This window comes from Akebia trifoliata, chromosome 16 (assembly GCF_017979445.1).
Source record: "Akebia trifoliata isolate Shusen 1 chromosome 16, ASM1797944v1, whole genome shotgun sequence".
Classification (NCBI taxonomy): domain Eukaryota; kingdom Viridiplantae; phylum Streptophyta; class Magnoliopsida; order Ranunculales; family Lardizabalaceae; genus Akebia; species Akebia trifoliata.
Genome location: NC_141390.1, coordinates 25,682,508 through 25,705,762, shown reverse-complemented (window position 1 = coordinate 25,705,762; position 23,255 = coordinate 25,682,508). Strand labels below are relative to the sequence as shown.

The 23,255-nt window shown below is 34.3% G+C and overlaps 1 protein-coding gene across 3 annotated transcripts; it reads right to left on the bottom strand.

The window, feature by feature from the left end:
* Positions 1–11,436: 11,436 nt before the first annotated feature.
* LOC147383059 (uncharacterized) lies at positions 11,437–18,167 on the bottom strand. Of its 3 annotated transcripts, none has more exons than XR_015173571.1 (3): positions 17,970–18,127; positions 13,113–13,214; positions 11,437–11,718 (listed from the first exon to the last, which is right to left on the bottom strand). XR_015173571.1 is itself a non-coding variant. In XM_086428333.1 (3 exons), the coding sequence occupies exon 1, from the start codon at positions 18,022–18,024 to the stop codon at positions 16,171–16,173; it is 1,854 nt and encodes a 617-aa protein (XP_086284459.1). In that variant the 5' UTR covers positions 18,025–18,167; the 3' UTR covers positions 11,437–11,718; positions 13,113–13,214; positions 15,841–16,170. The 3 variants fall into 3 exon arrangements, 2 of the variants coding, with proteins under 2 accessions (XP_086284459.1, XP_086284458.1); XM_086428333.1 differs by having other exon boundaries at positions 15,841–18,167; XM_086428332.1 differs by having other exon boundaries at positions 15,968–18,167.
* Between the last annotated feature and the right edge of the window lie 5,088 nt (positions 18,168–23,255).

Here is a 23,255-nt window from a genome sequence, read left to right as displayed (position 1 = left end):
GGGTAAAAAAAAATGAATTGTGGACATCTTGGGACTCTGGAAGCACTTTCAATTAGTTTTTTCATCAAAAGACCGACTTTTGTTTTTAGAGTAGATCATTTTTATGCATCAAACATGGACGATAGCATCACTAATCTGAGAGAAGGTTTGGCTTATTCCCAAGACCTTGTATTTGCTTATAGGTTTGGTATTATTTATATTCCGTTCGATATCGTGTAAGTTTGTGATTAAGTTAGTTGGTTAGCAATTTATTCTTTATATATTTTTTTTTCTGGGTCCCCAATCTTTAGGTTGTGCATTAGAGTTAGATTTAGGGAAGAGAGGATCAAGTTGGCTATTTTGAACAGCTTTGATGCATCATCTCCCTTTTAGCAAAATATGGTGAAATGAAGGCAAGTCCTCCATGGGCTGCCAACCTTATCGTCTCCACGCCTTAGGAACTACAGATCACCCCAAAGGAAGGTCGCCTTTTGCATCTTAGGGGTCATTGACTTTGTTTCATTGGTGGAACGCAATTAGCTGTTCGCTGTCACGTTGGGGTTCAACAGTAGAGTTAAAGAATGACGATCACTCTCAATTCTTAAAATCAGCATTATTTCATCAAGTTGGGTGGAAAAGGGGGGGAATGTTTTTTTTTTTTGTTCGATTCTCTCGTCAATATATTGTTTAGATTGCAAGAATCCTTGAAATGGAATTCAAACTCAGCACTTTTTAAGTGTTACTATTTGGATAGTGAAAGTTGTAAGCTATGTTTGTGGGGAGTTATAGTCTTTGTTGTAGGTAGAATTACTCGTGTCTTGTACTCTTTTTTCAATATTTTTCAAAATGTCCCCAATTTATGTAAAAACTTGATCATTGCCTCCAATGGCTATTACATTTTTCTATTTTTTATTTTTTTAATTTGATTAATGAGCCTTAACCCATGGATTGAGGGAGACAATTGAGATGTTAGGGATTTCCAAGGAGAATCGTGATAATTTGACTACCCCACATGACACACTCAATTGACGTGACAAGTTTGGGAACTGTAGACCTGTACGCCTTGGATACACTTTTTTATGGGGAAGTGCAGTTTTGAATCCTGAGGCGTACAAATCTACAGTTCTCGAACTTGTCACATCAGGAGAGTCAATTGAGTGTGCCACGTGGGGTAGTCAGATTATCACGATTCTTTCAAGAAATATGTATCCCTAGAAAAATCTGTATTAATCCAAGAATGAGAGCACTGATCTCTAGGAAATCTGTATTTGTTTGATGATCAAAGAGGATTAACCCTGGGGTGTTGTGATCATTCAAATACCATCTAATATATATATTTTTTATAAAACTGTCCAACTCCAACATTGAATTTCATAAAAGAGTCGAAATGTTTCTAATTTATCAATCTTAATAAACGTCTCATCTCTAGAATTATCTTCACTAATATTACATTGTGTCCCTAGCTAGGAGGATCAAAGACATATCGTATTGAAAAAAAGTTTGCGATATCGATTTAAAACAGACATTGTCTCCTATCTTTTCACTTTATAAAAGTAACTTTATTTGGAAATTCAAAGGAAAAAAAAAAGTTAGATCTTGTAAAACTAAAATAATCTTAAATTTTCCTTGTAATTCAGTAATATTTTTAAGATTTTGCTTTAAATTATTACAAAAATAGGAAAATGAGACAAAAAAAAAAAAGAATTTAGGTGCACCATGAAATATATTATGATTGAAGATTCATTATGTAGAGAAAAAAAAAATCTCCATTAGTTTAAAAGCTTTTGCGATTAACCAATTCGATTTCACAATTTACTTTTTTTTATTTTTTATTTAAAATTTATACATGTTTTACCTATTTCTCTCCCTCAGAAAAATATAATAATTGTGTGATTCATTGTTCAAATAGTAAATTTAGTATATTATATATAATATTAACCAAATTCCATACCTATGAACACGGCTTAAAAAATGACATGAAATTAATTGATTTGGATTAAACATAATTGAGTTTGAGACATAATAGTGTCGACCCGTCTAACACGATTATTTAACAAATCGTTTCTAGTTTAAGGATGTCAACTCGCTTAACCTGTTGTAACATGTTTAGTTATTGTGTGGTTAACTTCTCATTTAACATGAAACATAGGAGGTACCTCATCTATCAACAACTAATTGAGGGTATTTTAAATTAGCCATTTTTTACAAGAATTTCATAGAACTTTTTCATAATATTTTTTTTTCTTCAAATTTTATAAAATAAAGAGGGTGTTTTATGATAGGGTATGATTTTCTAACACCCCCCTCTAACACACGCTCCCCTACGTCCATCACAGAATCATAAATCATTTCCTCGGGATACATATAATCAGAAATCTTTCTTAAGTATCCCAAGGTAAATATTGGTAAATATTTTATGGTTCTGATACTTTATTTTTAATGATGATATCTTATTTTTGGTGGAAATGGCTTTATTTATTTATTTTTTCCTTCTGAGATTATAATTTTACCGAACGGCTTACAGAGGTCACGTCAATTTACCTAATAATAAATGTGTCGAGTTCGGGTTTAAGTTTTGGACACGATTAGTAAATAGGTCAGGTTTGGGTTGGGTAAATTTTTAGAATACCCTTACCTTAACACGACACGACTCGATGACTCGAATCATTGCCACCCCTTTCCCTATTTCTCTTTGTCCAAATGAAAATTTGTGAGATTCATTATTCAATAATTCAATAATAATAATAATAATAATAATAATAATAATAATAATAATAATAAAGTATTAAATTAAACAAAATTAAAGAGTATTACATCATGAGAACACACATTATCAAAGGTGACATTACTATAAAAAAAAATTTCAAATCAAAAAAGGAAAAAAAAAAAAAAACACTAATTTTTCTACTTTTTCTTTGTCCACTACACTTTCTTCCTTTTCATGTTCTGTCCCTATGCAAGCTTTTACAGCCAACCTGTTTCCCTTGCCATTTAAGCTTGGAATCACACTAGTTTTGATTGAAGGTTTTCTTTTCCCAAGTGGGAAGCAAAAGAGATATACTTTGCTTGGGAATAAACTCAATGTCAGAATTCTTAAATAATTCAACTATGATAGATTAAGATAGTCTTGAATTTAATTAAGTGTAAATCATAGTTAAGAATGTCATTATTTGCATCAGTAATTAAATTATTTTTAATAGTAATTTAGATAATGATTATTGGAACAATTAGTTACTTTAATATTGGATAGATATATAAAATTACGACACTAAGTGAAGTTTAACACTTATGCCAAACATAAGTTAATAAGAGTTCCGGCACCATGTGAAAATTAGAAAATTCAACAAAAAAAATATAAAAACAAAAAAAAAAATTCGACGGCCAAAGTCCACATAATTTAGAAACTGAATTTTGACAATATAGGGCTGTCGAAATTCTTGATGTTCCCCTGATACGACAGCTTAGAGCCATTGAATCTCTCCCATCCTTCATTAATTTCAGTTCATTGAAAGAAGAAAAAAATGACAATGAAAAATTCAACTCGTTGGACTGTTGAATTTTATGAATTTTAACAAGGCATAATTTTCGATTCAGACGACTGTTTGGTTATTATTATACATGCTTTTGGGGTAATATTTATGAAGATCTAACAAACCATAATAACTACATATATAATTCTATTATTCTTATTTTTGTGTTTTAATTGTTTTTGGAAATATTTTAGTTTTAAGTAGTTTCATAACTTCATCTCTAAGATTTTTATTATTATTATTATTATTATAAAAAAGTAGGATTTTATTTAAACTCTCTTTATAAAATTGTAGTGAGTTTTTTGACAGTTACCCTAAAATAGCAAGAGTTCCAACTTTTCTTCTTCTCTCTCTTTTTTTTTTTTTTTTCTCTCTTGTGTGATTTGTTTGTATTAGATAGTCTCGATTTTTCTTCTCATCGGTACGATGTCTCGAGACAAGATTTTAAACCTAAGAAAAAAATAGAAGATTTGTGATTACACAGGAAGACACCAATCAAGAGTTGACCAAAATGGTATCACATCCCTTCTCTAATTTTAATCCAATCTGTCTATCAAAATTGTCAAAAAGTCTTTAACTACCTTCACCAAACAATCTCAATCTATGCATGTTTTCTCTTTGGGACATTTCCACCTAACTTTTTTTTTTTAAAACAAACTAAACCATCTTTTTCTACCCTCACAGCTGTGTGAAAAGCATGGTAGGGGGTGGTGTAGTAGAAAGTGGACTCCTATCTCATCTGACCCACCAAAGAATCTCTCCTCAACTACAAGTATATATGACCAATGCAATTATATAATGCATGGCTAAATCAAAACCTCTCTCTCTCTCTCTCTCTCTCTCTCTCTCTCTCTCTCTCTCTCTCTCTCATATATTTATCTTGAATGGTTGAGGGGAATGTTGTCTGGTTCGAAATCATTCATTCGAAGAGCAAACATTATTTGAATGATTTCGGACCAGGCTTCATTCCCCTCAACTCTGAGAATTCAGTCATCGTCACTGCATCGATTGCTATATCTTATTGGGTACTTATTAGGTATCTTTGATCCTTAATGGATGTCTAGAATATGTATCATCCATGCAATCAACTACTATATATCCTTCTCGATCTTCTCAACAAGTAAGCATTCAATCTTTCTAAATTTTATCGTTATCAAACCCATCAATATATAATTTCTTCCTTCCAAACCTGATGGATGGATATCGAAAGCGATCCGCCTAAATCCAGCCATCGATTTCATGCAATATGGTCTGACAAAAAAGAGGTGTTTAGTATGAAAACAAGATTATTCTTTATCTTTTTGTATGGGTTTTGCTTCCATAGAGTTACAAAGAAGCTAATATAGGAGCTTTTACTTTATTGTTATATAAGATGGAGGGAGGGACACTTAATTAAGAGGTACTTATTAAAGTTGCTTAAATGTACCTCTTTCTTTCCTTGAAGACTGCCATCATAACATCTCCTTAGTCCCTACCAAAGTTTTTATACCATGTGGGTCAGATATTACCCATGTGGGTTAGAGTTATAAAGAGAAATCTTAGTTGCTATGTGGGTCAGATTTAATTAACTGATGAGATTGATTTTAATTATCATCCTTTCTATTGCTTCTATACAGATTCTATCTTGTGATATTGTTCTAGATATACATTAATTAAAGTCCTTTTTGGGTTGGGTGGGTTCAGAAGCACTTCCAAAGCTGTGGAGCATTAACGAAATCAATTAAAAAGCAGCTTCTCGATACATGCACATTGAACTCTTTAGAAGAGAAACAAAAATTAATATGGGGCATTTTCTTCATTAATTAATAACTAAAAAGTAAGGATAATATTTCTTCCCCAAATCCTTTAATTTGTCTCATTAGGCAATCCTGCAAAAGTGAGAAGCTAATAGTGGGCCTAGACAACTTCGACATAATTTGGTTCCCGTTTAACTTCTAACGTTTGCAGGAATCTAGAAGCCAAGATTGATTGTTGGATTATATATATATTCGACGATATTCGATATAATGAACACAAACAGTTTTTCGACAAAAATAGATTGGTCACAAGACATCAAACACCTTAATTACAATGTGTGTGTGTGTGTGGGGGGGGGGGTGTTTTGATATTAGAACACACATACATGAAATAGAGATGCATATATGTGGCATAATGGCAACCATATCTGTCAGGTGGGATATCTATTAATTGAGAAAATGGGATCCAATATGGGGGTTGATAGGACTTGGAGAAAAGGAGGGTGGTGACCCTTTAGGGCCTTGTCTGCTTATGTGTTACCCATGTTGTGCTAACTTTTCCATGCATCCATGTGAGTGGGTGTGGTGGGGTCAGGTTTACCAAATCTTGTAACAAGAAGGAAAAAAAATAGGCTAGTTGCACACCAGTACATGTTTATTGCACCCAAACCTTAAAAAAATTGTCCTTTTTTTAAACCCTAGACTTTAACCTACTAATTACACTTCATTAAGGTAATTATAAGGTTTAAATTTATTTTTTGCTTATCGTGGGTATCCCCACCCTTCGAGTGAGACTAATCCCATGGTTACACACACCGCCCCCTCAGAAAATCCTAAGTGCAATTGGTTGAGTCGAAGGTCAACTGAACCTTGGAGGGTGGCCCCAAGGAATTCATAACTTCGTGGGGTTTCCAACACTTGACCTACCCTTCTTGAGGAGCTTATCAAGGCTCGGCTTGCCACTAGGCCAACCCCTTGGGGTTTTAAGGTTTAGGATTTATTCGTCTTCTTGCGACTTCTTTTTCTTTGCCTACAGTGAACTATTTTTTCTATGATTGGTTTCACTCGTGTTCTCTTTGGCACTAATCGTAGATATCGATTTTTCAATCTCTATTTATACTTTCCTTAGAAATTAATATAAGCTTATGCCTCTTGGTAGTTCCATGGTCTTTGATCAACCCGAAATGTCGATGTGGATTCCAATGAGTTATTAAGCCTCATTTTAAAATCGCCAACAATAGTCCTCCCTTGATTTATCAATTTGGATACGTGGTGATTTCAAGGATTTGGACTGTGTGCACAGACTAGAGTACACAAAAAATTATTGAACCAACAACAATTATATGGGTAAGATTGAGGAAGAATAAAGAAGAAAAAACAAAAAGGAGTTCAACATTTTTTTATTTTAGAGTGCAATCATCCAAATGGACTGCAAAGAAGAATTTTGAGCATAAATTTAAAGAGTTGCTATTGCCATACCAATTCCTACGTAAATCGCCAAAGAATTGCACACGGTTGGGGTGGTGTTAGCAAAAGTTGATGTGACAATAGTAGTTCTCTAAATTTAGAGGTACAACTCTAGATTCATGGTATTAATCACGAGGACCTTGAGGTTATTTTGTTTTGTTTTTTTGTTTTTTTACTAACTAATTTAATGAGATACTTATAAATTCCACTCCAACGTCCAAATCAGTTTACAATTCAATATAATAAAGACCTAAAATTTTCGAAACTACATTTTCTCTTTTTCTCTCCTACTTTATAGTAAATTGGATGTAAGTTTGTTATCAATTTCTACTAGTCATGTCTTAACCAATTCAATCATGACAGGTACTTATAGTGATTTGAAGTAATCATTTTTCGTTAACATTTGGATCAAATCGATGTCGGAGAACCAACCTAACGGACAACTTTAGATTTTTGCCTAAATGCATTCAATTAGAGAGATGGAGATTTTGATATTAATTATGATTTGTATAATACGGGGGTGCCCGCGCACGCACACATACATATATATATATATATATATATATACACACATTAATGATTTGTGTTTCAGTCAAAAAGGCAAAAAAAGAGAGAAGAAACGCTTGAGTATGCAAGCACAAAAGCAATCCCCAAAGTGAAATGGTTTACATAAAGTCACCTAAATTCCTTCCCAAAAATAATAAATAAATCATTCACATAATTATTTTTTAATTAATTCTTGACTTACTTAACAAAGATAACAAAAAAGCATTCAAATGGGTTACATAAAAGTCTAGCTATTTAGATTTTACAAGACAGATGTTGTTGTAGATCACCATCACAAAACATTTCAAACTCACATCACTATATATTACCTAAATTAAATACCAACTCCTCCTTTTGACTTATTTCAACACAAAACAACTTTAAAAAATAAAAAAAATAAAAAAATAAAAAAATAAAAAAATAAAAAAATGTATAAGATTGATCACTCATTAAAATGTGATCTAAAACCTACGGCTACTAATGGATTGGATAACCCAAAATGTGATCCGTGTCTAATACGATAAAATAAGAATCATATATATATATATATATATTTTATAACTAATTAATCTGATTGGTTTTGGATCAAACATGTCTTTATTTGATAGGGACCCATTTAATGTGGTATGGTATGATTGATGTTTCATCTCTAATCTTCTATTGAGATACATTTTTTCTTTGGCTCTCTAAACTTTTGACTACAATTACTATCATTATCAAAATACTTTTATCCTTGATGAGAGGAAAAAGTTTTTTACTATCTGAACTCAGATGTGGGTTTTCATTGGAAAGAGAGATTAGACTGCTTGAAGCTTTCCTTTTAAAAGTTAAAAGTCCTCTCTCTCTCTCTCTCAATGCCTCTTGTTTTCTTCTTGTCCAATCAAATTGCTGCTTTTCCAGACCTACTAGTATCAAAAAGGATTTACCAGGCTATCAATGGATTGGGTTCGGATCGGGTTGATCCAATATGCAATACGAATCGGATCCAATGTGGAACAGCAGCGATGCAGGGCTGTCGATAGGCCGTGTTTTGGCTCGGACCTGCCCATCATAGGCTGGGTATGGGTAGTGTTTCTAGGCCATTTAATTATCGGGTCAGGCTTGGAGTTAGGCCTATCGAGTGTCTGGCCCAGCTTGGTAACTTATATTATAAGTTTAATTAGGGTACTCATTTAACCGAAACTGAACTGAAATGAAAAACCCTGATTCGAATTCCCTTCTCATTGGAACCGATTAGATCCGGGTCTAAAATGGAATCAAACCATTAGGAATCAGAACTGTTAGGTTCTATCCAATGGGTACCTGGAATCGATTTATTTTGTCATTTCTTTTCATACTATAGATGATTTAAGGTATCCTCTTATTGAAAAATTAATGCATGTTGTGTAAATTTTTTCCATTTTCATATAAATTATCAATTGGAGCTTAAAATGAGCTATATCTTCTAAAAATTTATTACTTTTAATTAAGATAAAATTTTATTTTTTAAAAAAATCATTAATTTTTATATTTAATATTACAAATTATAACTAAGTAAATAATTTTGTGATTAATATATTAGTTTTTTTTTTAAAGAAAAAAAGTTTAATAATGATTTGAAATACTTTTTTTCTCATTTGATTCTTGATAACCGGTACCAATGGGTACCCGTGTTTTTTGGCGGTGCCGGATCCAATTCCATTTATTTTAGAACCAATCCCGGAACCAACAAGAGTCGAAACTAAAATAAATATAGTGGTTATGGTTCTAAGTTCCTTTGGAACCGAATCGAAACCGACCCAATATTTAAGTGACCTGCTATTGCCACATCAATTCCTATGTAAATCACCAAAGAATTGCACACAGTTGTTGTGGCGTTAGCAAAAGTTTGAGTGGCAGTAGTAAATCTTATATTTAAACGGTATATGATGTAGGGGTGCACATTGGATTGGGTAAATCGGATAACCGAACCAATCCGAAGCCTTTTGGATTGGATTGGTTTGAATTGAGCATGGTTTGGTAAGGGTATGGATTGTAAAAAAGAAAAATCGATTGATTTGGTTCGATTTCGGATTAGGGGTATAATACAATCAAACCAAACCGAGAATCGAAACAATTTTTATATTTATTATAATATATTTATTTATTTAAAAATAAAATATAATCTTAAAAGACAAAAGGTAAAAACATTCAACCAATATTTGAAGTCTCAAACCCTTTTGTTAGTTTCTTTCATCCATTCTCTCTTCTTCAAGATCTTTGAAGAAAACCTAGCCGTTCGTCTCCCTCACCTCGCCACTTGCCACCTCACCACCTCGTCGGAAAGCTATGTGTTATGTGTGATGCTTTGTTTAATATTTATTTTGTTCAGTTTTAAGTTTTAACTATTTTAATTTTACTATTGAAAATAATAAGTATGAGAATCGAGAACCGATCTGAACCAAGGTTGACTTGATTCCAAATATGTAGAACCGATCATGTTTGGTTTGATTCCGATTTTACCACAAATCCAAACCATGTGCACACTAGTATATATAAGAAATTTTGTGGGCTGGGTAAACAGACTCAAATACTTAGGGGCCTGGCCGGGCTTGGACATAGATATTTTCTACTTGGACTTGGCCAACCATTAGTCGGGCTGGATTGAATTAAGATTTTGAGGCCATTTAAGATCGGGTCATTTGCGGCTTGGCCCAACCCATTGACAGCCCTACTGATGCTTATTGGATTGGATCTCATTATTTGTATCTAAATCTGATCCGGTAACAGGTGGATAGGTCAGGATCGGATTAATATCCGAATTGATATATATAGATCCACATCATATACCACAACAAAATATAAAATATATAATTTATTTTTTTTCTTCACATCATCAGATCGGGTCCTTATTCGAGTGGAACATGGTTGATCAAAAACCAATCTGATAGGTTATCAAATATTTCATCATTATTGGATCGGATTCTCATTCGAACCCAAGTCCTTGATTTGGACATGAAGTTATTGGACATGTCATCAGTTTGAAAACTGGAAGCGGAGATTAATTTTCACCAAAACCTCGAAGGATACATCAAAATTACCTTCGCAATTGAGATTATGAGATTAATTTTTTTTAATTTATATATATATTTGGATGGTTGAAAATTTTGTATATGTATTATAAATATAATTATTTAGATTTTGTATTTACACAGTCAAGATCTTGTGTCCTTTCTTGAGTCAATGGAACTGACCCTTCTAAATAATATTACGATGAGACAGACTGTCTGACAAGCCTAGTTTCCAAGCCCAGTCTCATAACTAAACAAGCCTAGTAACACTACCCAAACTCAACCCAACACGGTTCGAGCTGGGCTAAAACCAAGCCCATTGACAGCCCTAGTTGAGCAGCTAACCCTCCATGTCTTGGTTAAAACTAGAGCCCCCATCAACAAATATTGAACCTCAAATCTATACCCTTATCTTCAACCATAAGATTACATCTCCATCAACATTCAAACTTCAAAGTTTACTAATAATTACCACCAAGTGTTAAAAACAAGTTAAGATCTACTAGTAATTAGGCATAATTGGTTAGAACTTTCCACACCAATAAATAAAAAAATAATAATAATTAAACAGTCTTATGCCTGATTATATTATGTAGGTTGAAGGTTTGACTAGAATATCAGCTTATGTCGTTGCCAACGTGTATTGTGGAAATATCAAAACCCAAAATCTATAATATTGAAAGAAAAACTTTTTTTGTTTTTTGGAGTTTTTTGTGAGAATGATTATACGACAAACGGACCATACAAAAGTTATCCATATGTGGTCCACGAGTGGGAGAAAAATCAGGCCTATGTATATAGGGTGGCGTTTGGAGGCCCTAAAGAGAGCCAAACATTGTGCCATACATGGCGAGGAGATCATACTCACCAAAAATCAGCCCATTCCGAAACTTTTAACCCCGTCAAGAGTGGTTTACAAAAATCGGACGGTCCATGACTCTTCAATTTGTAAACTAAGGTTAGAAGTTTCAGAATGAGCTGTTTTTTGGTGAAGATGATCTCCTCGCCATAGAGATCCTCCTCACAAAAAATCAGCTCATTCCGAAACTTCTAACCCCTATTTTGAAAAATGTTTGGCCTCCTTAGGGCCTCCAAACACTTCCCCCATATATATATTTAGAGAGAGAGAGAGAGAGAGAGAGAGAGAGATGTAAAACATTGCTAGGTAAACTAAATTGATAATGTGATCTTTCATGCGCAACATCTACTTCAAACACAGTAGAAATAAATGTGATAATGTACCTCCAAGATGTGTGAAATAGGAGACTGAGATGGTTGTGTTCCATTGAAGGAGTCTCTGTGTAAAGTAAGATTTTCCTTTCTACCATAGGCCTCCACATAACACCAGTCAGACATATCAGATGTACTGACCATCAATTCAAGGTTACAAACAGGATATCTCGCAGCCGCTGCGACAAATCTGTTTGGTGCCTACAGCAAAATGAAAACCAAGAAAGAACCCATTAGTAAAATAATTAATTAATTATTTATTTTTCATTAAAGGTGACACCACAGTACATGTCAGGATGAAGGCCATATTGTGTATAACACACAACAATATCAAGGGAGCAAGACAATAAGCTTTTCCTGGATGCTGAGAAATGCTAGTGTGTGGGTTAGTACTTCTGCACCAGATGGAGTAACATAATTATTTTGAAAATGAGTCATGCCGGGATGACACAAACGGAGACACAAAGGTGACAAAATGATGTGGTGTCGCGCACATTACCGTAGATGCTTTTCTGTGAGATACGAGTAAAAAGCATCTACGGTTATGTGCGCGCCACTACATCATTTTTGTCACCTTTGTGTCTCCGTGTGTGTCATTCCAGCATTTTCCTTCGAAAATAGGACACCCTCCCCTTACCCTTGTGCCTATTTTCTTTTATATAAATTAAGCGAGATTTACTGGGCAGACCTATCTGTTGCAATTTTATTACAAAACTCCCTTACTTTGTCAAGTCTACAACTGAACAAACCTTAATTTATGAATCAGGCTAGCATGTCATTGGGCCTACATGGATTGGATTGTCAAATTGGTAAAATCCAACACCCCAGCCTTTTAGATTTCATGGAGAAACTCAGATTCAAAAATAAGAAAAAAAAAAAAAAAAAAATTCTTGCACTTGATACAAGGTGTTGAAAATGGATGGCTACCAAACTCTCAAATTTAAAACTAATTTTTTTATTTATTATGCTTTCAAGAGGAAGGCATCACCAAGTGATGACCGACTCAAGCTAAACTAAATCCTCAAATCTCCGTGTCAAGCAGCATAACAACCTTACGAAAGAGGAAGAACTCCAGCCTAGCTGTCAGGCATGAGATCATCATTGCACCCAGTTGGCCTTTGCTATTGATTTAAGCCCCACCTGTTCCTTTGAGAAAAGGAATGATTCTTTTGCTTAGAGCTTAATTAGGTCTTCTTTCTTAGAATTCTGTCCTATATAACCCTGTGGCATCAGATCATGTTTTTTGATGCCACAAATTGATGCAGTTAGGATCCACTCCAAGGTTTGTTGAATTTTATGGCGTGGATCCCCACTCCAAGGTTTAGTAGGTAACAAACTTGATAAAGTAAGGTTCCTTTGGAGTTGTCAGAACTCCAAGGGAGATTTTGTAATAAAAATCTAACAGTAAGGTCTGCCGGGTAAATCTCATAAATTAATACATCCCTCTATTTGTCAAAAAAGAAATAGATATTATGAGTTTGTGATGATCAAAATATAACAAAATCATATGGAGTACAACAAAAATAAAAGTAACCAAGGAATTTGAATAGCAAAATATAAACACCAAAGGTGATACTATTAAAACACTAATATACCCGGCCAATCAAGTGTGTCGTAAAAAAACCTCCATGTGAACCTCCAAGACAGGTCTGCTTTTCAACGACATGATCTATAGCTGCAAGTACATCATTGACATCCTGCCCATATTAAGCATACAGAATTATTAGCCTTACAAAATTCAAAACCAATTCCATCAAGCTCAAGTAATGATGATGCAGGACAAATTTAAAGGATTATGGAGACTATCATGAAAAATTTAAAGGTCTAAGCATGAAGAAATAGTATCCCAATGAACCTCTAAAACAATTACTCCATTAGTGGATGCATAAAAGAATGTCAAGATATTTATTCTATCAATCATTCTATCAACTCTATAATACCAAAACTTGCTATCGTCAAGAATATTATCTCTCTCACTGTAGATTGCATCCTACGTACAAGCAATTGCCTACCCAATTTTGCTTATTTGCGAGAAAGTGACTTGTTAGAAAATGTTGACCAGAAAAGACATTTAAGGTATACAATCTCATTCCAAAGCAATGTTTCGATTAGGAGAAACCCCAAAATGGCCAACCGAAAAATTCCAAGACCTCCAAAATATTCAATGTTCCATTATGGTCTCGGCCAAATCTGGCAAACATTCTGAGAAGGCGCGAAACTATGAACCATGTCTAAACATATAAAGAAAAGTTTCACAGAATATTGTTGTTGATAAATTCTGGCACAGATGCGTACAACGAAATAAATATAGCAAAGAAAAAGGTAATCAAAGAAAATTTAAGAAATCATATTTGCAGTGTCTTTCCACACCCATCATGGTAGGTTCGTTGGCTTAAAAACCAATTGGATTACGATCCTCAACTTTATAAAATGATGTTACTTGCCAATGTCCAAGGAATGTTTTGTGGATACATAGTCTCTGTCACATGACAGCTATCTTCTATATCATCTCTTGCTTGCTTTTGTATCAGTCTTCATGTTATTTCTGAGGTTGGACTGCTTTTTATAAGTTATAAAACTTTAAAAGAACCCATAAATTGTGTGAAATTAAAATATGGTCCAAAACTGTAATCCCTGGTTCCCTCACAACCAAGAGAATCATGTTATAACTAAGTGTGTCCACCGACACTACTTGATATTACTTCTTTGTTCTAAGATGCCTGTAGGAATAAAAAATATTTGATCCTAGGGATTAGAAAAGATAATATTACAACCCAATCCAAACCCAAATGACCAAGTAACATGGATCCGACCCATACCCCAATCGGTTCGGCCAAAACGGATCCAACCCTTTCAAGCCGTCCAACCCAAAGTTTGGCCTCCCTTGGAGCCGACCCCATCACCTTAACAAACCTCAATGAGGTTCGGCCTCCCTTGGAGCTGACCCCTTCAACCTTCTAACCCAAGGAGGTTCGGCCCCTATTGGAACCGACCCCTTCAATCTTACAATCACGAGGAGGTTCGGCTTCCCCAAATGAGTCAACCCCTTCATTCGTTAATACAAGACGGTTTGGCCTCCACAAGGAGCCAGCCCCCTAATATAATACAAAGATCAATCCCTTAAGGAGAATCGAGCACTTTATCAAATACTATAACTAATAACTACCCAAGTAGCATTAGAGGGAAGAATTGTAATATTAGCAAAGCAGGCCTTAGATACATAAAACGACTGAGTCAATTCAAGGAACTGAATCACCACCAAGTTAAATCAACTACAGAGTAAAAGTCACTTCTCTTGTCAGTTACAAAAGCCAAGAGATTGGAGCTTTAAGGCCTTTATGAGCCTAGATAGTGGAGCTTTAAAGCCATTATGGAATGAGAAAGTGGGTCATTATGATCATAATGACATTATGGGTCATTAATGATAAACATCATGGGCAGGTGTTAGATGCTCCAAGTTAATGAGCTAATTATATAAATAGGGAAACTTCTCCCAAACCAAGTTAAGTTAGAACACACAACACTACTCTGCTTCTAAATTTCTTCTCTTTGTTCTACATTTTCTTAAGTTCTAACTTGATCTTCGAAGGCCCTTTGGCCGACACCACACCGGTGTCTTTTTAGGTGAGACCAATGGGGAAGACGACTGGAAAAACAAAGTCCAGTCAGAGAAGAAGACCGGAGAAAGTGGAAAGTCAACACGCAATTTGATGATCAAAGCATCATCAACAATACAGATCTTGAATAGTGGGAGATCCAAAAAATCTCCTAAAATGCCTTCTCCCTTAAACCTTTCTTAGTAGGTCTTGATTAGGTTGCAAAGATTAGTTATTAATTTTCAACTTATTTATCTCATCACCATCATTTGAGTCTTATCCCAAAAATTTGGGGTTGGTTGAATGAGTCTTGTTCCTGACTGTTCCTGCCTATTTATCTTTAGAAAGGAAAGGAAAGAATTTACATCAAATATGACCGTTGTAATTCACCGAAGATGCATTGTACATTTCATGGAATATATATATATGGATAATGTTCGGCAGCCAACATTAGGAGCCAAATTTGTCTTATATGGATTAGAAGTTTCCTAATGGGTTGATTTTTTGTGAGGATAGATCCTCAACATAGAGATCATCCTCACAAAAAATCAGCCCATTCGAAAACTTCTAACCCATATCGGACAAATTTTGGCTCCCAAACTTCTAACCCATGTATTCTAGTGGATTAAATAAATAGTATACAATAAAATGAATCAATTAAGCAAACAAGTAAAGTGAATATGTCCACAAGGAATTGGTATTAAAACAATATGAATAAATCTCATACATCTGACTTGAATGATCATGCACAGCCATCTAGCAACTTATGTCCCCCGATTTTTTCGTTCTCAACCGGAGGACCAATTAATGGGAGGTAGTGTAGTTGATGGTAGATGCTCTCATTGTAGTCATACCAGCCTTAAAAAGGACCAAGTTTAAGGTGACTCTCTGATGATGGTGCCGCTCCAATTCAACTTGAATGAGAAAGCTGAAACTATAGTCAGTAGATAGCTTTCACGCTAAATATCTCAAGTCCAGCACTAGGCCTCCATCTCTATTGCTGCCAGTTACTATGCTATTGAGTGATCCTCGAGACTTGATTTTACTGACCCAACATTCATCTCATCTCACCTTTCTGTTTGTATTTTGGCAGAAATGTTGGAAGCATATCCAAACATTCACGATATTGTTCATCCTTTGTCAGCAAATCTATTACTATGGAAGTTGTAGATGCATCCGGCTGAAGATCACTCTCAACCATTTTATGAAGAAGTTGGACCACTTTATGTGGTTCATCCTTTTTGCAGAAACCACGCATAAGTGTATTAAAAGTGACCACGTTTGGTGCACAACCCTTATCTTCCATTTCCAAGAATAAATCATTTGCCATATCCAATCGCCCTTCCTTACAAAAGCCATTGATCATGATGGTATATGTAACCACGTCAGGGACCAAACCATTGCAATCGAGTGTTCCAAATAGTTCCCTAGCATTTTTAAATTTACCCGCTTTGCACATCCCACTCATGAGACAATTAAAAATCTTAATGTTTGGTACAAACTCACTATCCTTGAGAGTACGAAACAGTTCAACTGCCTCCAAAAGACAATGGTTCTTGCAAAGCCCATCCAACAACAAAGTATATGTCAACAAGGAGGGTCTCAATCCATGATTTTGCATCTCTTCAAACAGTTTCCGTGCATCTCTGACTTTTCCTCCCTGACATAGACCAGTTAATAAAGTGTTGTAAGTAATGATGGTAGGCATAACTCCCTTACAAATCAATTCTCTATAAAGTCTCACAGCTTCCTCCACTCTCCCACTCTTGCAATACCCATTGATCAACACATTGTAGCTAACAACATTAAGTCCATGCCCTCTACCTCTCATAGACTTGAACAACTCTTCTGCGTCATCCATCCGACCCTCCAAACACAACCCATCCATTAACGTATTATAAGTAACTATATCAGGCTCTTCGCCTCTCTGGATCATTAATTCTAACAACCTCTGTGCTTCTCTCGTTCTCCCTTCCTTGCAAAGAGCATCCAACATCACATTAAACATAACTACATTTGGTGAGATCCCACGACCCATCATTTCATTAAAAAGCTGAGATGCTTCTTCCCATTTTCCTACAGTGCAAAGTCCATGAAATAAAGAGCTATAAACAACCACATCCGGAGAAATTCTCCTACCCATCATCTCAGTTAACAATTCTTTCGCCTCATCTATCAACCCATCTTTACAAAGACTATCGATAACCGTACTATATGTCACAATGTTAGGCTTGCAACCACCACTACCTCCTTTCACCATTTCGCGGTGCAACCCAAGTGCAAGACCGGTATTCCCCGAATGACATAACCCATTAATCAAAGTCCCATATGTAATTACATTAGGTACGCGTCCATACTCGGACATCTTCTTAAAAAACCAAATAGCCTCGTTGATCCTATCCTCTATACAAAACCCTTTAATAAGCGCGGTGAAGGTCACAGTATTGGGGCTATAACCCCTCTTAATAATTTCCCCGAAAACCGATAAACCAAAACAAACCCGAGCAGAATTGCAACAACAATTGAGTAGAATGTTTAGGGTTATGAAATTTGGTGAAATTCCAATCAAGTTCATTCTTTTATAGAGTGAAATAACTGAAACATACTTTTTGATTCTAGTTATTGCTCCTAAGAGTAGATTGAATGAAGAAATTGGGGGAAAGGGTTGTATGAGAAGCATGTGATTGAAGAGCCCAATTGCTTCATTTAGATTGATTGTTCCTGATTTACACTTAGATTTCACAAAATTGAGGAATTGGGTTCCATTAGAAGTGTTGGAAATTGAGTTTTTTGTTGTAGTTTGGGGATTTGATTCAGTAATTCTAAGTGGGTTTATGAACAAAGATGAAATTTTACCTTTTTGAACCCTTTTGGAAGAAGAGACAGCAGCTGTAGCTGAAGTTCTCGGCATCACTTTGAGGGAAAGAGAGTTTTTTGAGACAAGCAGCTACAACTGCAAGCGTTCCCACTCTCAGTTATTTACAGAATAGTTTACGGGAAAACCCCCCAAGTCAAGTGCTATTTACATATTTCTCGCTAAAACGAAGAAAACTCTTTCTAAGTCTCACTCTCTCAACTTCGTTACAAATTTAAGGAACATGGTGGAGGGATTTCTTTATAAATACCATCTACTTTTGGGATGGTATCTTGAACATGGTTTGAAAACTCGTTCGAGACCGAGACGTATCGCCCGAGTTAACTGGGTATCGAGGCTGAACGAGACCAACTCACAAATATATTTGAGACGTCCACGTATTGTGAGATAAGCGAGATATCTCGGACGAGATTTTGCAAAATCTCGTTCGAGAGAAATGATACCTAACGTCAATGAATAAATCATGAGACAAACGATATGTTTTGGACGAGATTTTCAAAATCTCGTCCGAGTTAAACGAGACAAACGAGTTAAACGTTCTCAACCCTATATTCTTTTATCCAAATCGATTTTTTTTCATCTTCTCAATCAAATGAATAAAAAAAAAGTAAGGTTTTGGAGGAAAACTATGTCTTCTTCATTCGATTTAAGACAAAATCGAATGAAGAAGATGAAACATACGTAACAATGAAAATGAAATATACGTAACAATGTAAATATATAATTTATTTATTTTGATAGGTATATTATGATTTTTTTAAATTTTATGTTTTTTTGACTTCATTTTTTAATAGGAATCATATCTGAATTTTTTTTTTCTTCTGAAATTTTCAAATTTTTTAAATTATTAAAAAGCATTGTCTCAATGTTGAACGAGACGAGACGTATTATCCAAGTTAACTCGGTATCGGGGCTGAATGAGACGAGACGTGAAACCAAGTTTAAAAACCATGATTTTGATAGTCCAAAGAGTAAATTTTTTCTTAATGTCCCTTTTTCAATCCCTGGATCGAAGATTCAAATTGTGAGAATCAACCATTCTAATCATTGAAATCAACCTTTGCTCCAATTGTTGGGATCGACATCTTACAATCGTCGTTATTGATGATTATAAATCTTGGAAGTCAAATTTCAAGCCCTCTCGTTGGCCACCCATAGAGATTTTCCCTGCTCACATTGCATGTGTGATTTGTAGGGGTATTGCATGTACCCGAGGGATTTGAACGAGATATAATGCTCTAAGAGGTAGTTGCCTCGTCCCTACTAGTTAGGCCTATGGGTCTGGAGCCCGTTATAAGAAAAACAAAAAACAAAAAACAAAAAACAAAAAAAACAATTAAAATCGCAAAGATCAACATTTGTTCCAAATCATGACATTTACTAATCATTGAGATCGATGATTGTAAATCGTCAATCTTGACTTTTGAGCATTAAGTATTGAAATCAACACTTCAAATCATCGCTATCGATGTCAATTTCAACGTTACTCCAATATGACTCAAATAGTAAAGAGAAAAAATAGTAAGAGAAACTGCCATGACTTTTAGGTTTTCAATATATAAAAGAGTTGTGCTTGAGTGACACTGAAATTGACATCATTTTAGATATTGGTGTGCACAGAACCATAGATGCTTTTCACTTGTATCTCGATAAAAAATATGGTTCTATGACACATCCACGTCAGCAATGTCTAAGACAATGTCAATTTCAATGTTACTTCAGCATTTTCCTATATAAAATGAGAGCTTTTATTAACACCCCAACTTTTACTTATTACATCCCAATTAAAATTAAGGAAAATAGGTGAATAGTTGAGAACAAGTAAAAGTAAGGGTGTCAATAGAAGTTCTCTCATTTTTGTATTATTTCTATTTTTGAGTTTAAGATTTTATATGAGCCTAATCAAAATTCTAAATAACTACAGAAATTGTTTCAGTAAGTGTTATAATATTTTGTAGTGTTGAGATTATAATTTGTGCCAAACCTTTGTAATATTTGAAGATTGTGTTTTAATCTTTAATTGGAGTGTGATAAATAATTTAAGAAATTGGAGTGTAATAAATAAAAGTTGGGGGTACCAATTTCAACTCTATTATAAAATTCATAATCATAATGGTTAAGTCCTTTAAATCTGGATCGTACATTTAAATGTCAGTTCTAGCAAGTTTCTAAGTTTAGATTGGTTTAGATAAGATTCATTGTAACCTAAGGTAGGATTTGTTGTGTTTTGATTTTGCTACTTTAGGAGCTCCATTCTAAAATACCTTAAGAATGACATGATGTCTAAAAAACAATTTCTCTGAAAAAACATATGTTTATTTATGACAGTTTCTATTGTAACACCAACATTTGCTAACGCCACTCTAAGATGTGTGCTAACTTTTTTGATTTGTTAGTTAATAATAGGGTAATGTTATGAGACACTAAGTTTCGAATTTGGCTGATTTTTTATGAGGATGATCTCTATGTTGAGGAGATCATCCTTACAAAAAAATCAATCCAATCTGAAACTTCTAACCCCATCAGAAGTAATTTACAAATTAATGGTAAAAAATCGTCAATCCACAATTTTAAACTACTTTTGAAACTTTTAAGCCATATAAGATAAATTTTGTTTACCAAGGTTATCCCCCTAAGAATTTCAAAGAAGCTTATAGATCAATCAACTTTACAAATATAAATGAAGTAGAACTTCAAGCGATTTTGGATGGACTTGAGTTCTTAATTAATCGAATAATTTCAAGAACTACAGTTGTTTTAGATGCAAAAACAATTATACATTGTTCGGTCTTAAACCCATTTACACAGATCTTAGCTCTAACATTCTATCAATCTCAACTCATGAACATGAATACCATAGATCATAATTGTGTTACATACCTGTAAATTAGCAAGATTAATGGATAATAAAACTCCTTTAGTTCCTTAAGGCTTTTGAACAATAAGCTCCAAACTCACATAAATCTTTCACCTTAACCTGCAAAACATAAGATTAGCATAGGTAGTTCTACCCCAATCCCTAAATATGACCAAGGTGATGGGAGTGGAATGGCATGTATATTTGGGAGGGAGACGGCTACCAATACTTATAGATTTTTGTCCTCCAATCTTCAACCCATCATAGAAGGTAGAGGATTTTGGTAGATATCAATCTCCTATGAAAGGGAAACCACATCCCATGAATTAGAAACGTGCTAAGATTGCATGCCTTGTTTCCAATTATACCCTTTAGTAATTTAGGCAACAACTCAAACCCAAGTTTAGAAATAACTACATGTGTAAGGCCAATAAAATGGATTTTATTTTAGAAATAAGAAGAGATGTGTAGGAAGAGTCCTACAATTTTAAATAAATATCCAACATACATTGTATCTTTGGGAGGATGCAAACTCCTCGGAGACATAAGAATCTAGTTTAACGCATCTTTGCTTTGCAAGATTTTTTTCAAGAAATCAGTTTTCAACATCTTCGGAGGGATACAAACTAGTATGCAATTTTTCATTTCAAATTGGGATTGAATTTCACTCTTGGGATGGGTAGAGCAGAGATTGATTCTATACCTTTAAACCTTCAATTTCATATTGAAAGAGATGTCTCTTGTAATTTTGAAAGGCTTAATATAGGGTGAGGACCCATCAACCTCAACACTTACCCATAAAAAAAACATTGCCCCCGAACAGGACTCATATATATATATATATAGGTCAAGATCCGTGTACACATGTATCTACTCATATCTTTACAACGTGTTTTGTTTTATGTGGGTTAAAAGTTTCTGATTGAGCTGATTGTTTGGGAATTGTGGACTATCCATTTTTTGTAAACCACTTTTAATGAGATTAAAGAGCTTCATATTGAGTTGATTTTTGGTGAGGATGATCTCCTCATCATAGAGATCATCCTCACTAAAAATTAGATCAATCCAGAACTTTTAGCCTACATAGGACAAAACACATTGTAGATATATGTGTACATGGATCCTGATCCTATATTATATATAATAAGGGAAGTGTTCGAAGGCCTCAAAGAGAGCCAAACATTTTTCAAAATATAAGTTAGAAGTTTCGGAATGTGCTGATTTTTTGTGAGGATGGTTTCTGTGGTGAGGAGATCATCCTAAAAAAAAATCAGCCCATTTTGAAACTTCTAACCCTATTTTACAAGTTGAAAAAATGTGGACCATCAATTATTTGCAAACCACTTTTGATGGGGATAGAAGTTTCAGAATGGGATGATTTTTTGTGAAGATGATCTTTTTACCATAGAGACTATACGCACAAAGAATCAACCCTTTACAAAACTTCTAACTCATATTTTGAAAAAATATTTGGCCCAGTGTTTGGTTCTGATTAAGGCTTCCGAACACTCCCTTATAATAAAACACAACTGAGTTGCTATAGTTTTGTATTTTTTGAGTTGAAATAAATATCCCCTCGACTATAGTTTTGTGGTTTGACAGATGTCTCATCCACCTATACCACATTTTTTTTGTCTTTCCTCTTTATTCAATATAACCCACTCTATTGTTTTTTTTTTTTTTTATTTAATTTTTTACCTCTTGACCTCAATTTTTTTAAATAATATCCTTCAAACTTTATTTTTTTTCGTTTTTACTCTCTTAACCTCCAGAGAGGATGCTCGTATCATAGGCATGGGCAAACTCTAGTATATATAATAAAATATAACCAAGTTGTTACAATTATGAGGGATAAATATTTATATGAGACTCACTTTAACTACCTTATCGCTTTTCCTCTTTACCCCATCAACTTTATTTTCACCCCTTTTATTTTAATATATTTTCTCTTTTAACTTATTATATTATTTTTCATCTTTTACCTCTAACTTTAAAATAATTTAATAATACCCTCTAATTTAACTTTTTTTTAATGTTTTTACTCTTCTTAGTTCTAAAGAGGATGCTCGTGCACAAGTGAACTCTAATATATTAATTGTGATAAAATGATTCCCCCGATGTGACATATGCAAGAATCGTAGACTAGTATTCCTCAAGATACACAACTACACTTTTATGGGAATTTACAATCATGTATCTTGAGGAGTACAGATTTACGATTCTCGCACATGCCATGTCAGAGGAGTCGATTGAGTACGCCACATGAGGGGGGAGTCATTTTATCATTACTCCTAGTATGTATATAAAAATGCCATGTTGAGTAATTGGAAGCTTGTATCGCACTTCTTGACGTGAAAGTGAATAGGAATCATAGATGTTTTTTTGTAGGTATCTCGATGAAAAATATCTA